Genomic DNA, 25,602 nt, shown 5'->3' on the forward strand with positions numbered 1-25,602 from the left:
GGGTGTGGTGGCACATACTCAGGAGGCAGAGACAGGCAGATCTCTGAGTTCGAGACCAGCCTCATCCTCAGAGTGAGTTCCAGGAGAGCCAGAGCTAGACAAAGGAAAAAACAAACAAACCAAAGAATTCCCACATCCTTATGTGATTGCCTGCATCTCAGATATATGACAGTCAATTATCCAGAAAACCTCATGAAGGGTTGCATGCATCAATGCTGGCCATGGCTAACAGGGGAGGGACTGCTGCAGAGGTGCTAGAAAAAGTCTGCCTAAGATGCAGCCAGGTGTTTTCCTTGTCTTTTCTTCTGACTTGCATGAAAACTACCGATTTTTACTTGATGTCTCCTAATTTTTATGTGTTAGTAACTAGCTTCGTTTTCGAAATCTGATAAAAGGCAAACAAAACATATCTGATAATTAAATCCTGCCTGCAGGGTTGCCATTCTTTTCCTTTTAATTTTGCCAGTTACTACAGATACTCTTGTGTTTTTCAGTCCCTGATAGCTTTACCAATAAAATCCAGGCTCTTTGCCTCTAAAGATCAAAAGTGACAAAATAAGAGTCAGCAGGATGCATTGGTGAAAGTTGTGACTTTGCACTGAGTCTCCTCTTTTGGAGAGTTTTTCACTCACTTATTTCCATGGGCTTCTCTTTTTTGGAGGAGTGGGGAGGGGGTGACTTCCTGTAAATAGAATCCCTAGCCTCTCCCATGCTAGGCAAGTGCTCTACTACCCCAGTCCTCCTAGCTGCCACTCAAAGTGGTACTTTTAGCCTCTGAAGCCATAGTACCTGATATGCAAATGTTAAGAAAAATGAACTAGACTCCATCTGAAAATAGAGCCTGGGAGATTGATATTCCTTTTCCTCTCTCTCTCTTCCTTTCCCACCTTCTCTTCCTTCCTACTTTCCTGCTTTCCTTTTATCACTCCTCCCTCCTCTTCTCCTTAACTCCTCCCCGTGGCCCCTTTCTGTCTAAGCAATTAGAAAGTAGCTCTGCATCCTTTTGTTTCTGCCTGTTTGCTTCAAGTTTGTCTTCAACCGAGCACCACTGTTTGAGCTAGGAAGGCTCAGAGCACCCTTGTGATGCTCACATGAAAGCAGCACCCTGAAGAAAGGGGAGACAGAAAGCAGCAACCCCTTCTGTTGCGCCGCTGAGTGCATTCACAACAGACAATAGGCAAGAAACACTAAAACTACAAATGCACTCACAGTGAGCATGCGGCACCAGCGAGGAGGCCAAGTACTGAAGGCAGTAAGAGGTGGAGGGTACAGTGGCTGCATGTCCCAGGAGTGGCCAGACTTGACGAACTACCATACAAGGGGCCAAAAGCATCCCCCCCTCCACCCCTGCCCCACCTTCTAGCTACCAGGCTTTTTCTCACTCCCACAGCCTCTGAGGGAGGTGACAGCCAGCAGCTTTGTAGCTTAGGCCTCAGACCTGAGGTCTGCTGGGTTTCTGAGGAGCCCAGAGATGGCAGAGGAGAGATGCAGAGCACAGGACAGTGACATTTGGCATCCCTTAACCCTGTTATAAGCCATGGGCAGCAGAAGCCTCACAAAGTCCCCAGGATTGATTTCTACCCAAGGGAACAGAAAAATATACTCTTCTCCAGAGTTTATCCACATTATGAGCAAAAGACATTTGCCTCCCAACTATCACTTTATTCCAAGCAGAATACAGACAGAAATTGGCCTTTTCTTTTCTTTTCTTTTTAAAGACACCAATTGAGCCTTGTTTTAAAAACTATATTCCCTATGTGTCTGTCTGTCTGTCTGTCTGTCTATCTATCTATCTATCTATCTATGTTTTTCAAGGCAGAGTTTCTGTGTGTGCGTGCGTGCGTGTGCGTGCGTGTGTGTGTGTGTGTGTGTGTGTGTGTGTGTGTGTGTGTAGCCCCCTGGCTATCCTGGAGGATATCTCTATAGACCAGGCTGGCCTAGAACTCAGAGATCTGTCTGCCTCTGCTTTCTGAGTGCAGGGATAAAAGACTTGAGACTCCACTTCTAATTAGCTGTAGGATGTGAACAAATAGTTTTCTAGCAATATGATAAAGTTTCTCGGAATAAAGTAACAGCAAAATAGTTTGTGATAAACATATGTAAACATATATTAGATTATTAGAAAGTACTTAGGTACATATTGTGAGAATACATACGAATATATATGGAAAGAGGGAAGGGAGAGCGCATGTGCTTATATGCCAATATTCTGGCACCTGAGTCGCTTTATTGAAATTTTAAGTAAAATCGTTCCAGATGGTAGGATTGCGCTTTGGTATAATGGTTGCAAGCAGGGACTTCAAAGCCACCGGCCAGACCTGAATCTTATCACAGCAACTTGCAGGTGTGTGACCACTTCCCCATGCCTTAGACTTTCATCTCTGAAATAACTGTCCCCTGCCATGAAGGATGGCGATGAAGACGGCATGGGCTCATGCCTGTCGATATCTACACAGGCTCACAGGTGGACACGCAGCTCAGGTCTGTGGGCGAGCACATAGTGCAAGCGAGATGCTTCGGTAAACACGGCACATGGGAAGATTCAGAAACAGGAATGGGCACGGACCCAGAATCTCCCAGGGTTCTTACGTGGGTCGAGATTCTGATGATCTGTAAGTAGGCTAAGCTCCAGAATCAACATGGCACATGACCTCTGCTTGGAAGTGTCATTGCGTCCTTATACAATGACAGTGCCACTTAACCGGTGTTGGAGCCTGTTGTTGCTCCTACAGTCAGTCACGCTGAGCGTGGCTGCGGGACTCTGTACTTTTCTAATCCCTCACAGAAAAGCTATCATTTTGCTGAACTTTAATTATAGTTTAAATGTATGTAAGCATTCTAATTTTCCCTATAATTCCATTTTCATTGGTAATTACATTATGAAGAAATATTGATTGAACCTGGTGTTTAAAAGCGATATTCAAGAAGAATATACTTAATAATATTTTTTTATTGGCTGGGGTACTTCAACAAATAGAAGATTCCATGGACCTAACTTTTTTAACTTATTTATTTTTATTATTTGTTTGTTTGTTTGTTTATTATGTATATGAGCGTTTTGCCTGCATGCATCACTGTGTACCTCATGCATGCCTGATGCCTTCAGAGGCCTGAAGGGGGCCTCTGCAGTTACAGACCACTGTTAGTTACCATGTGGGTGCTGGGAACCAAACCTGGGTCCTCTTGAAGAATAACCAATGTTCTTAACCTTTGGCCATTTCTCTAGCCCTATATATCATTCTTATCTTAAGAAAACTTTTATCTAAGAGTAAAATTTAGAAGTCTAATATTATTAATATTTTTGTTAAATTAATATTATAAATATCAGAAATATTTACATAACTGTGATTAACAGATAAATCTTCATATTCTAAGTTTTTTTTTTTTTTTTTTAAATTAGGACATTCTAACCAATGTCTTTGTCTCCCAAAAGGTCAGCTAAACACCGTCTTTCCTTTACGGTGATAACTCTGTCATAGCATATCAACTTTGAAAACTAAGCCCTTCACTTTAATAATTCACTATCAAATGGAGTCCTAGGCCCTATGACACTGCGGGAATATGCTACCGTTCAATTTCAACAATGGAGGCTTAAAAGCGCATATGCTGAACTGGGGGTGGGGTGGGGTGGTGGTGCACCCCTGTGAGGAGGGGGGAAAACAGCAGTTTAAGGCCCTGCTCAGCTATCTACCAAAGCCAGCCCGTGCAGCAGCAGAGCTCAAACTCAAACCCTGGAATCAGAAGTTGGAAAAACAGACGGTAGATGAAATGATAAAAAAAAATCCCCCAACTACACGGACCAGATTCACAAGGCTGGCAAGAAGGCTAAGCGGACAGCGGTGCCTACCACCAAGCCTGACTGCCTGGGTTCAGGCCCCCGTGGGTCCACATACTGACAGAGAAATGACGGCTAGCACACGCTCTCCGACTTCCACAAGCACACAAAGACAAATGTAACCTTTGAATACAAACACATGCAAGTGTCCAATTTTCACATGAAAAACAATAAACTGCTTTCCTCGTCCAGATGCTATGTTTGTATCAACCAACAGATGGAAGGAAGGCACCCTGTAGTATTCCTTAAAGCGATTGTTCAATGGCTTGCTTTTCTTTTTTTTTTTTTTTTTTTTTTTTTTTAGTAGATGAGGAAAGAAATCAAAGATATTCTAATTCACTAAACATGGTGACTTATACCTGCAATCCCAGCACTCAGAAGACTGAGGCAGGAGGATTGCCTTGAATTTGAGGTCAGACCTTGACCAGTGTTTTAATGCAGACCTAACACGGTTGCTTTGTTTAATCGCCCCTGGAAATTGTCCATAGTTAAAAATGGGGGGAAAGCAGTGAACTGGGAAAAAGGTTTGCACTGAGCAACTTCCAGAATCTCTGGCCTATGGATTTCTCCTTAAGCCATTAAGATGCTTATACAAATGCAAAGAGACTAGCATAAGTGAGTGCTAACGGATTCTTTAATAAGATAACACTCTAGTATTTCCCCTGGAACCTCATTTGGAAACCCTGGGTGAAAGAATATAAGAGAAAACAAACAAACAAATAGACAAACAGAACTTCTCAACATCTCTTTAAACCCTCAGAGGCTCTCTGCAAGTGATCCCAGAGAAGTAAGACAGACATGGCTTTGGGTTGTCTTGGGCACCCCTGGCAGAAGTGCTGTCAACCAAATCGATGCTTTCAAGTTGCTACCCAAAGTCTGAGCATAAAACAGAGATAAGGCAAGCATGATTTGCCTTGGGTTTCCAAACCTTTACCCCAAGTTCCCTGTTCCAGCACTCCGAACCCCAATAGCAGTATTATGGACAGATAATGATCTTGTTAAAATCAGAAGTTTGAAAATGTTTTCAAGGTCAAAGAGCTGTTCAGATATAGAAAAGAATCCAAATAATTAGAGCTATTGGTTCTAACATAATAAGTAGAATAGAAAAAAAAAAAAAAAAAAGCACGTAGGAAAAAAAAAACTAGGCTTGTTGTTGTTGTTGTTGTGGTGGTGGTGGTGGTGGTGGTGTTGGGTTTTCCCCCACTTTCTTTGCCTAACGTGAAGTGACATGCTTATTCCCTGAGTGCTTCACAAGTGCTTTTAATGGATTTCTTTTTGTCTTTTAATTGTTACATTTGAGGATTTGGAAGAGAGCAAGGCGTGCACATGGAGGCCAGAGGACAACTTGTGAGAGTCAGTTCTCTCCTTTCACCATGTGCGTCCTGGGGACTAATCTCAGATCATGAGGCTTTGGCCCAAGTGCCCTCACGCACCGAGCCATCTTGCTGGCACCTTCGAAAGAGTTCACTTAGCAACAAGATGCAGTCGCACAGAAAGTCTCTTATCTGTAAACCCATGGCAACTCTTGAACCGTGTGCTAGTAGTGCAGGCGCCACAGGCCTGCCATGGACCTTATGGCATAATCCAGAGCTCAACCGCACTGCTGTCTTCTCCCCACAACTGAGTGACCCAGACAGAAACAGCTCTGGCTCACTGAGGAAGCTAATGCTCCACAAACCCCCAGGCGCCTGGTGCCTGTGCTGTACTGCCCACGTTGGTCCACTCAGTACTAGTACTGGGCTTAGGATGTGGACTGATCAGCTTCCCTCTGCAGACTCTGTTTTTGGCAGTATATGCAAGTGGGCACACGATGCCTGTGACACGTGTGTGCACATGTGACTTGCCGGCTGGGTGAGTTATATGAGTGTCCTGCCTGATGTCTCCACAACTTGCTGTGCAAGTCCTTCTGAGGTGACACAGCTTGGAGAAGTTGGTCAATTAATCAAAACGGTGAAACAATAGCTAAATTAGCTAATCACTAAAAATGAACAATCATTCATGTTTTCTTGTTTGTTTCAGTGCAGATGAAAATATTTAGTAGTCAGTTATGCTATGCCAAGAATTACACTGGTCCCTAAGTATATAATACCAAATAATTTTAACTTACAAGAAAACAAAACAAAACAAAACAAACAAACAAAAACACTCAATCTGTATCTTTGCTTTATATAAATCAGCTGCTTGGTATACAGAGTTGCTTTGCATATGGCCTAAGACTGAAAAGTGTCTGTCTCTTTGATAATAAAAACTACTTTCAATGTCTACTTTGCCAATTCATTAGAAATGCATCTACTCCTTGATAACAAAAAGTACATTATTATAACCCTCTTCTTTTATTTTTCTTGCAACCAGAAGAGCTTTGTTCCAACATAAATGTCATCAGCTTGGAATCACACCTGACAAGCGAGGGATGTGAGTGACCCCGGGAGAAAACCAAAAAAACAAGTACCACTGGTAAATTTTGTACATAGAAGGTGTTTAGTTGAAACAGTCAACAATAAATTAAAATGTACAACATGGTAACAAACACTCTAGGGTCCCAAGCAATCAGAGTGACTTCACCTAAGACTGAACGTCATGAAGTGGGGCAGTCAGTCAACAACCTTGACCCCTCAAAATGGCAACGCCATATGGTTAAATCCAGTATTTATTTCAGCTCCTCTCTCTGAGCTGGGATACACATTAACAGCTCCACTGGCTCCCTGAAGTCCTTTGCTGTATTTAGTTCTTAAAAATGTAAACATAATAAAATAAAACAGCATCCCATGGACCAATATTGAAAACGCCCATCGATGAAGGACTTCTGATTATTATCTCCTGGTCAATAACTGTAAATAAAAGTCAATTTATTATTTGAAAACCAGTTTCAGTTAACACACAACACAGACAGACACAAACAAGCCTGCATCTATCAGATACAAATCCCACACCATCGAAACAAACAACCAGAGAAAAAGAGTTCACTAAACATAATTAAAGAAAATACTTAGAGTCTGAAAGAGCTAAAGGGCAGAGGCGGGTGAGTGTGTGGAAGCTAAGTCTCTTAGGACTACCAAACCTACAGATTTTTTTTTCTCTAAATTTGTAGTAGAGAATTTGTCTCTGGGTTGGAAGTTTGCCTGCAAAGTCTCTGCCTAAAGCAAGACATTCAGAGCCAACTTGTTAGCTCCCAATAAAACAGTCCCATAAGCGACTAGTACCAGCCGGCTTTGTGATAATACCTTATGACTGGCTTTCTTAGGTGTATTTTCCACTTATTATCAGCTTCCTTTCCCCTCATATTAAGCTCTATAGAACATACACATCTACTATAAAGAACTGGGATATGGATGTCTCTGCTACTTTGGCAATGAAAGCTTACAGGACCCATTAAACTCCATGGAAAAAGTGAGCACTGTCCACTTTACTACCACACAGCCCCACCTTCTCCCTGGTGACACAGTTGCCCTGGCTCCAAGTGGTTTGATAATATCAGTCATTTCAAATGTCCCATAAGTGTAGATGAAAATACCTTATATCTAATGGTGCCTACATTTTTGCTTTTTATTTTAATCTAGGCTATAATTTTAAAGTAAATTCACTACATGATGCAAAAATAAAAAACCCACACATACAGAAAGTTAACATTATTATTTAGACAGTTTGCCTCTTCCATTTAGCAGTCTATATGTGTTAATACTTTTTTTTTTTTTTAAATTCAAGACAGGGTTTCTCTGTGTAGCCTTGCCTGTCCTAGACTCCCATTGTAGACCAGGCTGGCCTCGAACTCACAGCAATTTGCCTGCCTCTGTCTCCCGAGTGCTGGGATTAAAGGCGTGCGCCACCACGCCCGGCTTTACATGTTAATTCTTTAATTCAACCTATTGAGAAAACTTAATCAAGGAAAAATTATTCCTGATCTATTCTTTTCAAAAGACCAGCTCCTTGACTTATGAATCATAAATGTTATAGATCATTATTTTTAGGAAAAATAGTAAACTAGCTTGGAAAAAACTTCAAAGAAGTATTTTTCTTTGTGTGAATAATTTCCAATTTATAGTTAATAACATTATAATTATGCTTTTCAGTAGAAATGACTATTGTTAACTCTTTAGCTCAATAACTAATTAATAGGAAAGGAAAGAATTATTTTAATAGAGTATCAGATTTCTAAGGATATTAGCTATCTATTCTAAGGATATTAGGAAATTTTTCATCTTTCATTTTTCACTCAACTGAGAAAGATAAGAAATAAAGCTGGCTACAATATAATTCCAGCCAAGACAAAACTAAGTGTGTGAATTCAAGTAAGTTCGTCTGCATTCAATTCTACATAGTAACATGAAGTCCTTAGAACATACAACTTGTGCTCGCTAGACTGGGGAGAGCACAGAATAGACGGACGTCCATGACTTCTTCCTTCTTTGCCTGCAATGTTTTCTCAGAGAGCTTATTTGTCCTAGAAAAAAGATTAGCCAAGATCTGCACTCCAGATCATTCTAAGTTAGCGGTTCTCAAACTGTGAGTGGCGACCCTTTCAGGGGCTGCATATCAGCTACCCTACATACTGACTTTGCAATTCATAAGAGTTGCAAACTTACAGTTATGAAGTCGCAATGAGATTATTTTTTGGTTGGTTGGCGGGGGTGAGAGGGTGGGAGGGGGAGTCATCAAAACGTGAGGAACTGAGTTGAAGGGCCGCAGTGTTAGGAAGGTTGAGAACCACTGCTGCAGATTTCATGGGGTTGATTGCTTTAGAAGTTCAGATAACCTCAAGTTCTTGCAGAAGGCAGAACGAAGGTCAGTATCAGTGTAACAAGTAGCAAGCTACAGACCCATCTCCCAGGAGGCAATGTGACTTCAATGTTGGAATTTCACAGAGCACTTGGAGCTAAGAGCTTTCTGGCCCTGAGAAGCTCAAAGTGCTCCCCTGCTTTTGACTTTGTGAGTCACCCAAGGAATCACCTGGTTACACAGCCATCTTGTGTAACTGATCAAGAAACCAAAACATGTCTCTGGTTTTCCCATGCTGGCTTCCCCCACAAGCACACCAGAGCTCTCTCAAAGGAGCTGAACATTTCCTGGTCTGGATGCAGAACCCCCCGACTGTACGTCTTTCTAGACTGCTGCTCCCTGCCACCATGGCTGTGTTTATTTCTAATTTTCTGATTTTTGTTTCTGGGCAAGACAAATGGAATGTGAAACTAAGGAAATGCTCAAACAGCACTGCAAAAGAGACAGCTGAGCCTGGTTCACTGCAAACCCTTAGCCACAACACTCTCAGTTGAACTCTGCCACCCCCTCAGTGTTCACCACAAAGGACCTCCCAGCATCTCTGTCTGCTGTCCTCAGTAAGTGTCCACCATAACTACGGATTCATAGGCATGACCCCCAGGCCATCACATTGTCATAGCAGCTCATTCTCATATCTCTCCCATTGCTACCTCCTCTCTTCCCACCGCTGCAGGTACCTCCTGGCCCCACCCTGACACCCGCAAGGCTCTGAAGCAAATGACCAGATATCTCTTTTAAGGGAGATTGTCATCTGAGTATTAGGTCTCATCTGTCACCAGCTCAGTCCTCTTTCTTCTAGGTATCAATTTCCCCCTTACTCAACATCTGGCACCTTCACCACCTTGCTACTCTCTTCCTTGTTAGGTGCACAACTTCCCGGTCCCACACAGCTGGGAAGTAACTTCCTCCACAGTCATGGCTGCCTCCGCTAGCTGCCCCTTCTCCTACCCCTGCTGACATTTCAACGCCATCTTCCCTTCATTCTCCTACCTCTCACCTATTCAGAACTCCTGGTCCTTTTCCTCCCATAGACTCCCAGGCCTTTTCTGTACCACTGTCCAAGAGACCAAAAACTTGACAGGCAACTGCTGTTGCCTTTGGTTTAAGAGGCTGAAGGCTAGTCCCTACTGCTGAAGACACAATGCACTTTAGACACACACCCCAGAGGCCCTGAGTTAGCTGTGAAAGCCCTCTCTCTGAGGACAAGCATTCATGGTACTGGAAGGAGCCATGCAGGCTTCCAAGGGAGGAAAGCAAACACTAGTCCTACCCAGTTGTGATGCCCTCATGCACCACAACAATGACTGTCATGGCACAGTAACCCTGAGGGGCAGCACTGTCACACATACCTCGGTGGTAACCAACAGCTCTCTTATTGAACTTAGGTCTGCTCATCAAGTGGGAAATAGGGCCTGCTACTGAAAACCTACACACAACTACCTGGGGTTAGTGACGTCATAGACGGAAAACCTATAACTGCCACTTTATTAAATCAGCATAATTCCTAATGTATTTATCCTGGTACCCACAGATAGGGCAACAGACAGATGCCAAAATCTGACCAAAATACAGAGGCTAAGTGAGCGTGTGGTGTAACGACAACAAATACATCTAATAACACAGCTCCTGCGCTTGCAGCTCGGGGAACACTAAGGAAGAAGGGTGGGAAAGCTGTAAAATCCAGAGGAACAGGAAATTTGCTGTGAAAGTGTTATTTCCTAAAATTGCCAGGGAAGCTACATCCCATGAAATCTTACGAACATGTGTGCCTTAGCAACAGCTGAACATGAGACATACCAACAGGCGAGTCAACGTGCAAAGGGGGAAACCTCGTGGTGCCCCAACTCTACACAAAGAACGCTAGGCAGTTAAGGCATGCCGAGAGCAGAAGCCCTGAGGTAGATTATCCAACACCAAGTGGTCAGCTCTGAAATCATAGTCATACAAGTTACATTATACAGACTGAGAAAGGGTACTCTGTGTGTGCGTGTGTGCATATGCACGCACATGTGCGTGTGCATGTAGGTGTGAGTGTGAATATAAAATAAAAGAAGCAATGATTTGAGAAAGAGCAAGAGTGGGTTCATGAGAAGGTTGAGGAAAGGGAAAGGGGGAAATGAAATTATATTTTTATTCAAAAGATTAAAAAAAAATCACTGAAGAAGAAGAGGAGGAGAGGGAGAAGGAAGGAGGCGAGGAGGAGGCAGCTGGCTCCTTAGGTTCCACTTGAGCAACCAAGTCCAAAACACGTCGCCACTAATTATTCTCTAGCCGTGGTTAGCTCCCTGGCTCCTCATCTCAAATGACCCACCAACATTTCTAGCTACTGGCCTAATTCTTATCAACGTGTGTATCAACTTCCTCTCCAATCAGCACTTCCTATTTCTGTCAAAAGCACCAAGAGCTACTAAGTTCAAAAGCTTAGCTCCTGACTTAATTCCGCTTTATTTTTCCCAGACTGCCATCTACTCTCACCACGCCTTACTGACTCCCTGACACTCACTATATGTGGCTTCCTGTCTTTCCCACCACTGCCATGCAAAGCCCAGGTTTCATGCAATGCCCAGGTCTCTAGCCACCTTCCCAGTCTTAGATTACTATTACAGAGTCAATATTCTCCTGTTACTCCAAGGTGTGTGGCCATGCCTCCTTCTCACACACACCTCCTTCCCTCACATACACACTCACAGGGCCTTAGGCCTGAGCCACTGTACCCAGCTCTCTGGAGCAATCATTTTAAAACTTTTTTTTTTTTTCCTGAAAAACTTTAGTGGGCCCTCAAAATGTGGCATCTGGGTTTCCAAGGCCCATACAACGTGAGCTCTAGTTTCCCAGTCATAAGGCCCACAGTCACAAAACAAATGCCACCTATACAAATGATCCCCAAAATTCTGTCATCACCAGTGTCTGACACTGCCCCAGCCCCGCCCCAGCTATATCCTCCCTTCTTGTTCACTGACTGCCATGGCATGGATCTCAGATGCCCTCGAAGGCACAAGTACAGATGGCTCAGTTCCCCGAAGCGGAGCTGTTAGGAAGCGGCAGAGCTTCCAGAAGCAGAGCCTCTCGGGAACTCTTCGGGTCATTGGGGTGTTTGCTCAAAAAGAAAGGGCAGGCAGAGCCCAAAGTCTTTCCGCTTTTTGTCATTCTCACTTCCTGGCCACACAGTCGGACGTTCTCCTGCACCTCATATCCCTGTAATAACTGCTGACTTGTCACCAATGAGCTGAGTGATCTCAAAACCATGAGCCAAGACAGAAACTTCCATTTCTAAACTTATTATCAAGGGTTTTTTATTACTCTAAGAGCAAGTCCCCCAGCCGTTCCGGAGGATTGTGGCATTATGGTGTCACGACAAAGGGACAGCTGTTCTAGACACGGGGAACAGGTCTGAACACACCATGCTCCTCTACACCGATTCATTTGGCCTCGCCCCATGCAGGTGCCTAAAATGGCCTTCCTTTTCCTCCCTGCAAAACACTGCTTTACCTCCCGTGTCCCACCTCACCTCTTCCGCTCCCAGCAAACCCATCATCGCTCGGCGGGTAAAGGGTGGGATCACTCTCTTTATTAACACTGCATTAGCTCCTGACACCACTAGGCATCTCTATACATATCCTCAAGAGCCATTTCCACTGCCAGTCTGAGGGCAACACACATAGAAATAGAAACCATATCTCACATGATATGGATGGTTCTCCTGGAAATCGCCGCTGCGGAGGGGCTGTGCCAAGAATTCACTGAATATTTGTTTACATCGTTTATCTAGTTATGACTGCAATGCTTTGTTTGTTTGTTTGCTTGTTTGTTTGTTTTAAATTCTTTCTTTTTGGCACAGAAGGCCCATGCAGTGATCCCTGTGATGGTCCCACCACTAGAATCCTCCCAGATATATAAGAGAAAAATCTCAAACTTATTTTCAGATGTTAAAATACACACTGCACTATTAACTGCTTTGTATATATTACAGTCTTTGAGAGACCAGGAATTCAGTTTTCTTTCAGATTGTAACTATTTGGGACAGACAGATGATGGATAGACAGATGGACGATGGATAGGTAGGAAATTGGTAGCTAAGGAAACAGAAACCAATCTTTTTAAAAATACATCTTAATTGGAATTAAATATCAGATACATTTGTTTCTTTTTTGCTCTATCAGTTATGCTATTAAGAACAATTATTTATAGTTCTTTAAAGGCTCATGAATAAATACATCCAGGCCAAAAATAAGCAGCTACCAGCACAGCTAAAATGAGCCTCAAGAGATTCAAGGAAGGACTCAACTTCTGTGGGCCAAGCACTCAGAGGCATCCCTCACACACTGCTCTTCTGCTCACTGACACTAGCAGTACACTTCTGACTGGACGGCCAAACAGCCCATGGCGACTGAGGAATACACGTCAGCAGAGGCCTCAGCGGAAATGCACAAGGCTCTTCAGGAAGCCTGAAAACCAACAAGATGGAGATCGGTTGCTTGTGAAAGAGCTGTTTCTATGCTCATGGGCCCAGTGTTTATCTAAAATGCAAAGGACTTGATGTAGGCATCACTTTAAAAGGGGGATAATATTGGCTTCTTTGCAAGGTACCTTCATTTAGACCCGAAGGTGAAAGCAAATTCCTTTCGTAACTCAGAAGAATCAGGTAGACAAAACTAAGTTCCTTTCACCTCATCAGAGCTAAACAGCAGCAGAGGCAGCAGGATGGAGAGCTGATTAAAGGCATTGTCCTGGCCACCAGTACCACCGTGGTGAAGCAAGGGCCGCCATAAGAGCCAGGTCAGGAGACACTGATTTCTCTATTCAACTCTGAGGCACTACTTTGTAAATGACACAATCATTTGGGGGTCCAAGAGGTGCTTTAAATGTGGTAACATTATATCATTTCAGCTATAATGATCATAATTACTTATTTCTTTTAATCACAACCCACTTAACCACTTTAGTACAGAGGACTAGTTCAAGGAGTTTAATTTTCATTCAACATCTAATCTTTGTGTTTACTGAAAGCCTTCATGAGCTTTGTTTACTATCTGCTTGCTGGCCTGGACGTTTGATCTTGCAAGACTAGATTAGACAGGGTCAGATAAAATACTGATTACTAGAATAAACCAGACTCAAGGAAGTAACACTGGTTTTAAAAAAATCCTCTTTTCTCCCAGCTTTGTAATATTTTTTTTTTTCAAAATAGGCTCAAATAAACAAATAAAATTAAGAAAACTAGCAATCAGAGTGTTTTGAGCAATGATTAAGAAGAGGAAAGTGATGGGGAAGATTTTAAACCCTAACCAAAATACAGGGTTTGGTTGGTCCATCCATTCTGATGGTATTCGTCTATGACATAAATAATTTTGTAATAGCCACCAGTATTTGTATGAACTTTGAATGACCCTGCAGTTCTTGAGACATATTAAACACTTGGGATGAATCCCAGTAAAGATAATTCATTTTGATTACAGTAAAAAATATTTTTGATATAAAATTATTTGAATTTATTAATCGAGGATCTACTTTAAAATTCTATGCGGACGCCTTTGTCAGCCGCTTCCTCACTGTTCCTAGGAATCCTGTGGCAGTGTGAGGATGGAACTGGTGGTAGTACCGCGAACACCACTGCCACTTGGTTTCACAAAAAAAAATCTATGGGATAAGTTCATACCTGGAGTTCTTACAAAACAAACAAACAAACAAATGCCAGTTGGATTGAAAGCTAATTTCCACAAAACAACTATGCAAGCAGCATGCATGGACTTAGCCCCAAACATTGAAAATGGTTCTAAAGCGACATGAATGTGTCTCAGTGGCTACGGGTTGCCTCTCTGCCCACACCAATAAAACCCCTCAACAGTGAATGGCTGTTCTCTTTCCTTTTGGATAAAAGTACAACATGTTCCTCACACAGAGGAGTGGAGTGTTTTTTAAAATCTAGCCCAGATGCAACTGACAAAGTGAGCCGAATGGCAAGTTGAAAAGAGGCACAGACCAATCTAACATGCCACCCACCACCCAGGCTCCTTAGGAGCAAACAGTCTGAGGACAAGGCTCATGGTACGGACATTGAAACCAGAGTACACAAACCGTTTCCCCCATCTCTCCTAAAGTAATGGTAACGTTAACTCAAATATGTCCCTGTCAACCTTGATTGTCTTTGAAATTAAAGGAAAAAGGTAAACAGAGCAAGGCCGTCTGTGATCACTGGGGAAAATAAAGTCAACAGGCTAAGCCAAACCAATTTAGGACTTTTTAAAGACTAAGTGTAAATAGTTTGGATATAGCAACAACAAATGCAAAAAATGCACATTAAAATGTTTACTTCAAAATGTAGACAATTCCATTTGTATATAGTTTTTACATCTGTTTTTAATGATATCAAATTATTGATTGTTCATTTTTCTCATATTTATTTAAGCATTAACTATAGAATTTGCAACCTGATCTTTTTTTTATACTTCCAGTAGACTCTTATTTTTGCCAGGTTTGAGTCCTATCTTTCTTTGATGTTTAGAGTATATAATTATTTTACTGTTTATTTATTTCTATGAGAATAGAAAAAAAGAATTGACCTGGGAGATCTAGATGTGGCAATTTGTAACAGAATCACATAGCTTATGTTTAGGAAATCATGGTTTTGATTAAGAAGCAACCATTTAGTTCCCACTGTTTTATTAAAACAGACATTAGCAGATAATAGGAAACATATTTAACGAGGTAGCCTGCATTTTGTTTAGGACATCAGTGAGCTATAGCTGCAGATTTCCTTCTGCAGCTAACATAAGCATGGGAGATGCACACTGGTAGCTCGGTGAAATGCCAGGGAGGACTGCGCCTCTCAGACCTCCGCCTTCTCAGGAGGAAGCCTAGGGTACCAGTCCTCTCTGGCTCTTACTGCCTTCCAGATTGGAACATCATTACTTCTGCTCATTTTGAAAAGAGATGGTCACAAGCAAATGTTAAGAACCAAACCATGAATCCAGAGTGAAAAGTGGATCTAGACAGGAAGTCCCTGCAATATCCATCCTTAGCAAGAATCCTATATCAAATGAAAAGAACCCAACTAGGCCCAGCACTTCCTGTTTGCTGAGGGTAGAAAGTTAGTAAAATGCACTCTCTGGCGCTTGTTTTCTGTACACTATTATACCTGTCACGCGTTCTTTGCTTTTCTTCCCATTCCCTGGGCTGATGAATCGACACCACTTGAACTGTTTCAAGGCAGCCTGTATTTACTTCACACATGCCTTAACCTTCCCTTTTCTCCTCCTAAACACACACACACACACACACACACACACACACACACACACACACACACCCGTAGACACGGATACACGCACACTTCCCAACAGCAATGACTAGCTTTTTGAAAAACGTGTACCCAGTGTCTGACAGCTTCTTCATGTGTGGATCCTTGATTACTGAACAAAGTCAAGGCCTGAGGCTGCTTTTACGGCACTTAAAGATTTAACTGTGCATTTACTATGTTGAAAATAAAAAACAGCTTAACAAATCAAATCTCTGAAAGAGCAGATAACTTAAGCACGTACGTGCATGCGCACACACACACACATATGCACACACACACACACACTGTGCTGGTGACTGTGAAGTCACTACACTGAAGAGGTCCCAGGCTTCCAGAAGCTGGAATAATAGTCTAGCATATAAAAAAACATGCTCTCTTCCTCCTCCTTACAACAACAGGTAAATGGGATCTAAAAATGACCTTGAAGCCAAGTGATTCTTTTGATTTTTAGTCAAACACAACGATATGCTCATTGTTCAAGCACTTTAACCATCCAGTTTTAAAACGAAGAACGTGGAAGCGACACTTAAGAGAAAAGAAAGCCTTCACAACCACACAGTCATGCCATATAATGACGAGTTATTCATCTTCCTACACAGGCACGCGTATTAATTAATACTTAAAAACAAATACCTAAACCAGAATCAAAGGAACTCAAAACTTTTTTCAGAATCTGTTGAAAAGAAATTGATCTTGATTCAGTTTGCACTACACTTAACTTCTGGATGGTTCAACATTTTTACTTCCCTTTAAGTCACATATTTAGCATAAAATGTTCTCCCTTTTCCTTGATCAGAAGTATGTGGCAGATGTAGCGGAAAGCTCATTTGCTCAAGGGCAATCTTGTAAACACGCTCTCAGATACTCAATAGCCAGGAGTATTGCTTTGATACATGCCCTGTCTCCCCCGAGGAAGCCTGTAATAAACCACAATTCATCCTTCGCCTCTCCCTACCCACCAGATCATGACACGGCCCTCGAGTGGGGCCAGGGAGCTGTCAGCAAGACTGAACATCTACAATAAAGCCTGATGGGCAAAAAATACACTGCAGTGGCCCTCAAACAGCAATGTCACAAAAACCACTCCAAATCTCCTAGAAGACTAATCACATTTGTCTGAATCAGAGAGAATAAGAGGACTTTTTGGTTAACATGTTGCAAAGGTAAAATAATGTTAATATATTTAAGGGGCTAGATGGTCTAAATAGCATGTTATTTATTATGTAAAAGAAATGTGTTTTCAAGGCTACATATAATTTCTTATGTAATATATTACTTCTGGTCCTACTACTACTATTGTTATTATTGTATCTTAGCTATTAATTATTCAAAGTAATTCTGCATCAATATTATCTTATTTAATTCTCACAGCTACTAAAGGACCTAGATCAGTGGTTCTCCGCCTGTAGATCAACCAGATATCCTACATAAAGGACATTTACAATAAGATTCCTAACAGATAAGGGGATAGCAACCAAATTAATGTTATGGTTGGGAGTCACCACAACATAATTAACTGTATTAAAGGGTTGCAGCATTAGGAAGGTTGAGACCCACTGAGCTGGAAACTTTCGTTTCTAATTTTTAGATGAAGATACAGAATTTGACCAAATACATATACTTAGTAAGTGCCAGACCAGATCTGAGTCAACTGTGCCAGACCACAGACACCTGTTGGTTACACTGCCCAGGGTTTGTCTCTAAATAAATACGTCAGCATTCAGTTTCTAGCCAAAGCTTTCCTGATACCGCACCAGTCATTCCAACTTGTTAATCAGCAGACAAGTCCTAAGTGTTATGCAACATCGAATAAAACTCTTAAATTTGCATCCTAATGGGATTTGGCCTTTATAGGGATCATTGGAGAAAACTATACAGTTGCCAAATTCTGCTAATAATTTTTCTTGTGGTCCTAATATAATCTTACAACTCTTATTAAATTAAGGGTTGGATTTCATGACAGAATGTATAGTCTTACCTTTAAAAATACATATATATATATATATATATATATATATATATATATATATATCAAACAATATCTATATTTAACATCTATGTCATTGACCTGAGAATCTACAAATAATCTTTAAAAACAAACAAAATTTGAGATTACCTTTAATCTTCTTATACTTTTTATACCATCTCCCAAACTCCTGGCACTTGGTTGCTGACACATTGGCATAGTATGTGCTATTTACAATGGATGAAATCATACTCTGAAAAGAAGGGAAAGATGAGTTAGTTTGCATATACATGAATATGTCCCTTTTTAGAGACAAGAAGAGACACAATGCAACCCATACAGATTTTCTTTGTCTTTTACATGTAAAACTATGGCTCCCCTATAAACTCAATGATTTGATGACAAACAGGATGACCTGTGTTCACAATCACTGAAGTTTACTTGTATAATAACAATGCTTCCTAACACAAAAGCCAATCCTAGAGTGCTGTCAAAGATGGAGAGAGCGGGACATGCAGATTCCATGCAGAGGGAGGAACAGCCGGGCTGCTGAGCCAGAGCACAAGGTGACATCAGCTGCTCCAGCATCCGCAACCCAGATAATGCTTCTCAGATGTCTCTGTTCCTCTTCCAACTGCAACAAGCTTACACAGCCAAGAATCTGAGAACATCCGTGCTACACACTGCAGAACAACGTTTAGGGAAATAAGTTAAATTAATATAATTTATAGAAACGTGTGATTATCACTTGTGTGAAAATTCACCAAATGAGAAACTTAACAGTGCTATTTTCGAGCAGGGGAAACCAGACCTAACACTTCAACTGTGTTGCAACCAAAAGCGAATTAAAGCTAAAACTTTCTAAGCGCTTACACTGACGACTGCTCCCCGCTCTTCCTCCCCTCTCGCCCCAGATCTGTTTGTTCTTGGGGTTAGAAAGAAAAGCAAGGGAGCATGGACTGATCCAGCACTGGGAATTTTAAAGCTTAATTGCATATGTTGACTTAAATGTCCTATTGAGAGACACTCCCTGGTGGCACGGTATGTCTGGGCCAAAACCCTTGGCAGATGCCCACTCATACCTGAACCGGCTGTGGCATTACATATGTCCCTCTTGTAAAGAGATTTGATTTCTGTAAATGTTGTGTAACAGCAAATGGGCTTGAACACTCAAGTGATCCTAATGACATAAAGTTTGAGACCATGCCTGTAAGTCTCATTTGTCTGGGGGGGGGGGGGGGAGTCACGGAAGAGCTGCGTAGGAAATCTTAGAAGGTCTGATGATATCTCTACACAGTGAGAGAGAGAGAGAGGATGACAGTGAATCAAAGCCGACAGACCCTCATCTAACGCCTCAGACGCGCTTCCTTTTTTTCTTTTTTCTTTTTTTCCTTCATCATGGTGTGCATGTGGAGGAAGGAGTCCTGAGTTCAGTTCACAGAAACCTCTTTGGCCATTTCCACACAGAAGATGGCTAGCCTCCTCTGGCTGAGCTCTAAATGACATTTTAGCTGTGCTCTGAGTCTGAACACAGTACTGAGAACATACACACACACATACACACACACACACACACACACACACACACACACACACACACAAAACCAACCCACCAGTGCCCAAGTATCTCCCTGCTGCCCTAAAGAATCTGCCTCAGTATATCCTGCTTTATAACCAAACAAGGCTGTGCAGCACGAGCCTGCACTAGTTCCCTCTCTGGCCTGAGATCAATTTGCTCTTCCTAGACAGAGGGACCTTGAGGAAAGTGACAAGCTGCCATCTCCGGTCTTTTTTTTTTTCCCCCCCTTCTTCTTCGTGTCTCACATAGTTCTGATGTGGGATATCTGAGTCATTGAAATTTAACACATGAAGGGACAGGCATGAAATTCTGAAATGGCAAACTGAAATGTCATAATAATAGAAATCCCAACATGAGAGCTACCTATTAAAAGCTGCCTGCCACCGCACGCTAGGGTGTGAACTCGCAAACATGCTTACCATCTCTCCATCTTGTTATGAATGTTCTCTTGGCGAAGGCACTGGAGAGACAGTCACAAGTCCCATCACTCTGGTCCCAGACAATCCCTAGCTCCCTCACTCTCTAGCCTCTTTCTGCACCCTGCTCCAGCTACTCCACGAGAGCCACTTCTTAGGCCATCCCTAGCCTCTGCGGGGAGGCGCGGAGACGGTGTCCTTACTGGCTCGATCACCAGGGTCCAAAAGTCATGCAAGTGCTTTAAAAAGGAAGAGGCTGGCCACCTGCCTCGGTCAGACTCTCTTCCCCATTCTGATGGAGTCTCTCTACTGCTACAGAACACACATCAGCTGTCAACCATGAGCCAAGCAAAGGAATTAGGTAGCAAAAAATAGACACTCCCTGGCTAATGAGAACTTTGAACTGCCAGAAAGACTTCATTCAGTTGGTGATACAATTATTCATATTAATTTTCTGCATGGTATACACTTGATAGTTTCATAGGGAAGTTATTACATACCATCGTGAGAACACAGGTACATTTTGGAAATAGTGTACAGCAAACATCATGGTATGTAGGATTATCCTATTTTCTTGTTTTGTTTTGTCTGAGACAGGGTTTCTCTGTATAGGCTTGTTTTTGTTGTTGTTTGTTTTATTTGTTTGTTTTTGTTCTTTTTTTTTTTCTTTTGCTTTTTCATACAGAGTTTCTCTGTGTAGCCTTGGCTGTCCTGGGCTCACTTTGTAGAGCAGGCTGGCCTCGAACTCACAAAGATCTGCCTGCCTCTGCCTCCCCAATGGCCAGGATTACAGATGTTGGCCACCGTACCCAGAGGATCATGCCACTTTTAATATGTGCATCTTCTAAACTTACAGGAGACAATCGTATTCTCATGCTGTCTGAGTTGGAAGATGCTGGACAGGTAGATAGTGCAGGATCAAGCTGCTGCTGGTGTCCATTATCTTCCAATGAGCTACCACATTGTTTCCTTTTTGGGTTACTGGGGATCCAACTCAGAGCTTTGTATACATCAGGCAAGTGGTCTACCACCAAGCTATTGCTATTCCCACAGCCTGTCAATTATGTCTTAAGCCGGATGAGGCAGTGAAGGCAGAAGGGGACGAACACTGACTAAAACCCTTCCCGTCTCCCACTCTGACAGTGCACATCTCACTCTTCTGCCCTGCCCTTTAAAGTGTGTGTGATCTTACAAGTCATTATCTTTTCTGTTTTCTAGTCCTTCCAGGACAACCACACAGCTGGAGTCTTAGGATTCCCGTATCTTTTTGGCAAATAGAGAAGAAGTCAGTCAATTTTTTTTCCAATCCAGAGTATAAGTGTCACTGGAGGAATCATGTCCCTGTAAAGCAACATGGATTTTTTTTTAAATGACCTGGCAGATGTGTGTGTATTGATATTTCTAACTCTGAAAATGAACTGTTTTCTTGGGGGCTGATATTAAGATGGCTTTGCATTTACAGAGCATGTCTCACTTGTCTTGGTAGTGGGTTATGAGAAAGATGAAATGGGGGTACCCTTATAGGAGGTGCCTAAGCAGGCCCCATGCAGACAGTACTTCAACAGAGCCTATGGCTACGCAATTAGCCTATGGTTTATAGACTACATAAATGGTGATTGTAGGCATACCTACTTTATGAATATTATGTATTATAATATATATTAAGTATATTATGTATTATAACATATCAGAGGTCTTAAAATGCCTTTCCAACTCAGAAACACTTGAAATTTTTCAGAATTCTTTATGAGGTGTCAAGTGATAAGTATAAAAGTTGTGGATGGAGAATAAAATTCAAGGGTGGTATTTTGCAGTCAGCTTAGCCTTACCCAATACATAGTTTGCTACTTGTATTGGAAAGTAATGTTTTAATGAGCGAGGGATGCATGCTAGGAACACTAAGATTACAGGTGTGTGCTAGCATGACTGGCTATCATAAATGGGGTTTAGAGGAAGGAGACCTCACGCTTGTGTGGAAAGTACGTTCACATGGAGATATTTTCCCAGCCCTGATTTTTTTTTTTTTTTTTTTTAAATATGGTACTATGCTGGGCATGGTAGCACACGCCATTAACCCAAGCAGAGACAAGCAAGTATCTGTGAATTCCTGCCTGGTTGGCATAGGAAATTCCAGCAGAGCCTGAGCTACACAGTGAGACTCTGTCTCACAAACATTAAAAATACATAAATAAGAAGGTACTTGGGGAATCTAAATATATCAGAATTGTTTTCATTCCTTCCAAAGTCACCTAGCTGATTTGACCTTACTCTAAGCCAAACTGCAAGAGAATAAAGCATTGTACTCAACGCAGTGCTGTGTCGTGGGTGGGGCACTCTACTCAGCGAGAGACAGCAACACAGCAGCGATCCTGAAAGATATGACGGCGCTGAAAAACACCTATCTCCCAGGGACATAACACTGCAGCAAAATGTGCCACTACTAGGTTTTTGCAGTCATGCTCTGGTAAACAAGCCCTCTACATTGCCAGTCATAGAAAACTATAGCACACGCACCTAGAAATTAATATGCGATGCTTGACAGTGATCACAAACAACCCTGGTACTGGTTTATGTAAGTAGTATGCTCTTCCTTCTTCTTTTTTTTTTTTTTTTTTTTTTTTTTTTTTGAGTATGCTCTCGTCCATGCAGTTCACTGGGAAGCCATATGCCGTGCTATTTCAGGAGCACCTCTGCACGCTCGTCACGTCCCACGTCTCTTGATTGCATCCGAGGGCCACACTGAGTGACTGACCTCACCATCTAGATGTTGGCACGCATGCTCCTTGTGCTCATATGATGATGGCGAACTCATCTGAAGACTCATTTCTCACGCTGACGCTCCATCGTTAAGGGACACATGACCGACCATACTTATTTTAGCTAGCTTGCCACGTCTAAAAATACGCTTGCTTGTAGGTTCCTGAGATAGATTTTTAAAACTCACTTGGTTTTTTTGGTTTTGTTTTGTTTTGTTTTGTTTTGTTTTGTTTTAACTAGCCCAGGTGACAGATGCCCCACCTGATTATAAGTATGGTCCAATTTCCAAACTGAGGGCTTAGAGAAAGCTCAAATTGACCAAAGTTAGACATGCAGGGAAGTGGCACAGAGAAGAGGCCAACTACCGGCCTGTGTGATCCCGTGCCACCCTCCCACGCTCCTACACGCATGCCCTCTTTTACCTCATTTGGGTTTTAATTGCATTTGTATTTATTTAGCTTGTGAGGAGGCACATGCAACAGCTGGCACGTGGAAGTCAGAAGAGCACTGCTGGGATCCAGCTCTTCCCTTCCCTCGCGTGGGTACTCGGATCTAACTCAGGCCTTCAGGCAGGGCCACTGAACCCTCTCACTGGCCGTCACGGTTTCTTAAGTGCAGAAGCTGGCTAATGAAAAGAGGAAATGTCCTCTACTGCCTCCACCAACTAACAGAGCTCGGTAGCGAAGGCTTCAGCTGTCTTGCAGACAAAACAAGAAGCAAGGTGACAGCCTGGCGATGATGGCGCACGCCTTTAATCCCAGCATTCGGAAGGCAGAGGCAGGCGGATCTCCGTGAGTTCGAGGCCAGCCTGGTCTACAAAGTGAGTCCAGGACAGCCAAGGCTACATAGAGAAACCCTGTCTCTAAAAACAACAAAACAAAACAAAACAAGCAAACAAAAAACCAAGGTGACAAATAACAAATAAAAAATCAATCAATAAATAAAGTGGAAGTAGGTATGATGGTGTACATATGTAACCACAACATAGAAACATAGAAGACTGGGAAGTGACAGCTGGCCTCTGTCACATAGCAAGTTCAAGGACAGCCTGAGATACACAAACTTTGTGTATACACACACACACAGAGGGGGGGGGTAGGTATAGTGGCACATGCCTGTAACTCAGCACTTAGAACTCAGAGATGGGAGGACTCTATATGTTCAATGCTAGCCTGACCTATATATAGCAAATCCCATGCCAGTCAAGGCCACAAAGTGAGACCTTGTCTCCAAAACAAAATGAACATAGAAGTGATGATTTCTATGTCCCTCCTGAATCAGATAATTTAGAATTCCAGAAAGGAAGGAATGTTAAGGCATTCTAACAGTTAACAGGAGGCTGGCATGTGGTACCCATCTTTAATCCCCACACTCAAGAGATGAAGGAAAGATGATCACCGTATATTCCAGGGCTACACAGCGAGACTGTGTCTCAGAACAAAGGCAAAGTAACAACAAGAAACAAACAAACAAACAAAAAGGCTAACCACCCACTCGCATGATGATTTGTATAGACCATGCAGAAAGACAGAGGCCTGAGTGCCTCCCTTTCCTCCAACATGAAAAGAGAAAAGGATTGGGTAACCTTCACCACATCCCTGTTGCCATGGCGGGATTAATTTGTGCAGAAAGCAATACGATGCTTCGAATTGCTGAGATGCAGATACATAATACATCTGTTCTATGAAAGAACATTTGAGGACCAGGGCATGATAGATGCTGTCCTAGTGAGAACACCCCCATGGGAGAAGGACGGTGTCTCCCAACCTCCCTATGTACTCCTCAAATGCAAGGCTGAGTGACAGTGTGTACTTTCAGGCTTGTCAAGCTGCTTTGTAGTGTGCCAGTGAACGTATTAAACACAAGATTATAATGATACTTTTAGAATAGTGAAGGGGAAAAAACACTTTTAATGTATAAAATTCATGCAGTGTCATTTGGAGGCCTTCTACTCTCCTTTCCCAGGCCTGCTTGTGTGAGGATGCAGAGTACACAAACTCATAGACAGAAAAGAGAAGTTACGGTATCTAATGAAATAGAAGAATAGGAAATTATTGCTCAGGGGTTACAGACACTGTGTCGAATGACAAAAGTTGTGAACAGAGGGGTGGCGGTCATACAGCGTTGAGAACGTCCTCAATACTATTCACCTACAGACTTAAAAAGGCTAAAAGACTAACCTTCCTTCAGATATTTTACCACAAAACCCTAAACTTTTATCAAGACCCCGAGAACATTGGAAGGTGCATGGCTTTGTAAATTATGTACCTTCCCTCAAATTTTCATTTAACAAGGCTAGCTGTGAGTCAGCCCTCTTGGCCAAGCTCTGCTGAGGTCCATGATCAAAACTCTCAAGACCTGAGGTTTTGTACTCAAAGCTAAGAGTAAATAAGACGCCAGAAGCTGTGTTGGTAACACATTTGGGCTGCTTTGTAGGGACAGACAGCCTGTATGACTAGATTTGGTGACTCACAAAGGTCTCAGGGCACAAGGAAGAGGCTATCCCACTTTAGGAATGCTCTGAGAGGTGAAATAAAAATAAATAAACAAACACACAGACACACAAGGACAACCTACACTTCCCTACCATCTGGCCAGACAGAACAGCTAAATCATCGCTTCCCTTTGAACACACAGGCTGCAGTCGTTGCCTTTTTACGGACTTCTCCACATTCCTCTTCTGTCTTCAAGGTTTCTTTTGTAAATTACAGGCCACTGAGATGTTCATGAAAATGTATACTGTCCACTGAAACCTTTATATAACTGCCAAGCCCCAACAGGAAAACCAAATATGACACGGCTTTGGCTCCTTCCTTAGAGCATTCAGTTTCTTATTTTCATGGTCTCTTTTAGTTTATGATCATACAAAAAATGAGTTGTCATTGTCTCTAATGATGTAGTGTGTGTGTGTGTGTGTGTGTGTGTGTGTGTGTGTGTGAGGGGGGGGCTAGGGAGGGAGGGAGGGAGGGTGTGTTAACT

General features: G+C 42.3%; 1 protein-coding gene across 5 annotated transcripts in view; it reads right to left on the minus strand.

The window, feature by feature from the left end:
• Satb2 (SATB homeobox 2) overlaps positions 1-25,602 on the minus strand; it is a 182,395-nt gene that overhangs the window by 75,145 nt on the left and 81,648 nt on the right. For all 5 annotated transcript variants that reach the window (XM_051153837.1, XM_051153836.1, XM_051153835.1 and 2 more), the window contains one exon: positions 18,022-18,124. In XM_051153837.1, the coding sequence (XP_051009794.1) occupies positions 18,022-18,124 (103 nt within the window). The remainder of the gene's footprint in view (positions 1-18,021; positions 18,125-25,602) is intronic.

The sequence above is a fragment of the Acomys russatus genome, chromosome 12, assembly GCF_903995435.1.
Source record: "Acomys russatus chromosome 12, mAcoRus1.1, whole genome shotgun sequence".
Classification (NCBI taxonomy): Eukaryota; Metazoa; Chordata; class Mammalia; order Rodentia; family Muridae; genus Acomys; species Acomys russatus.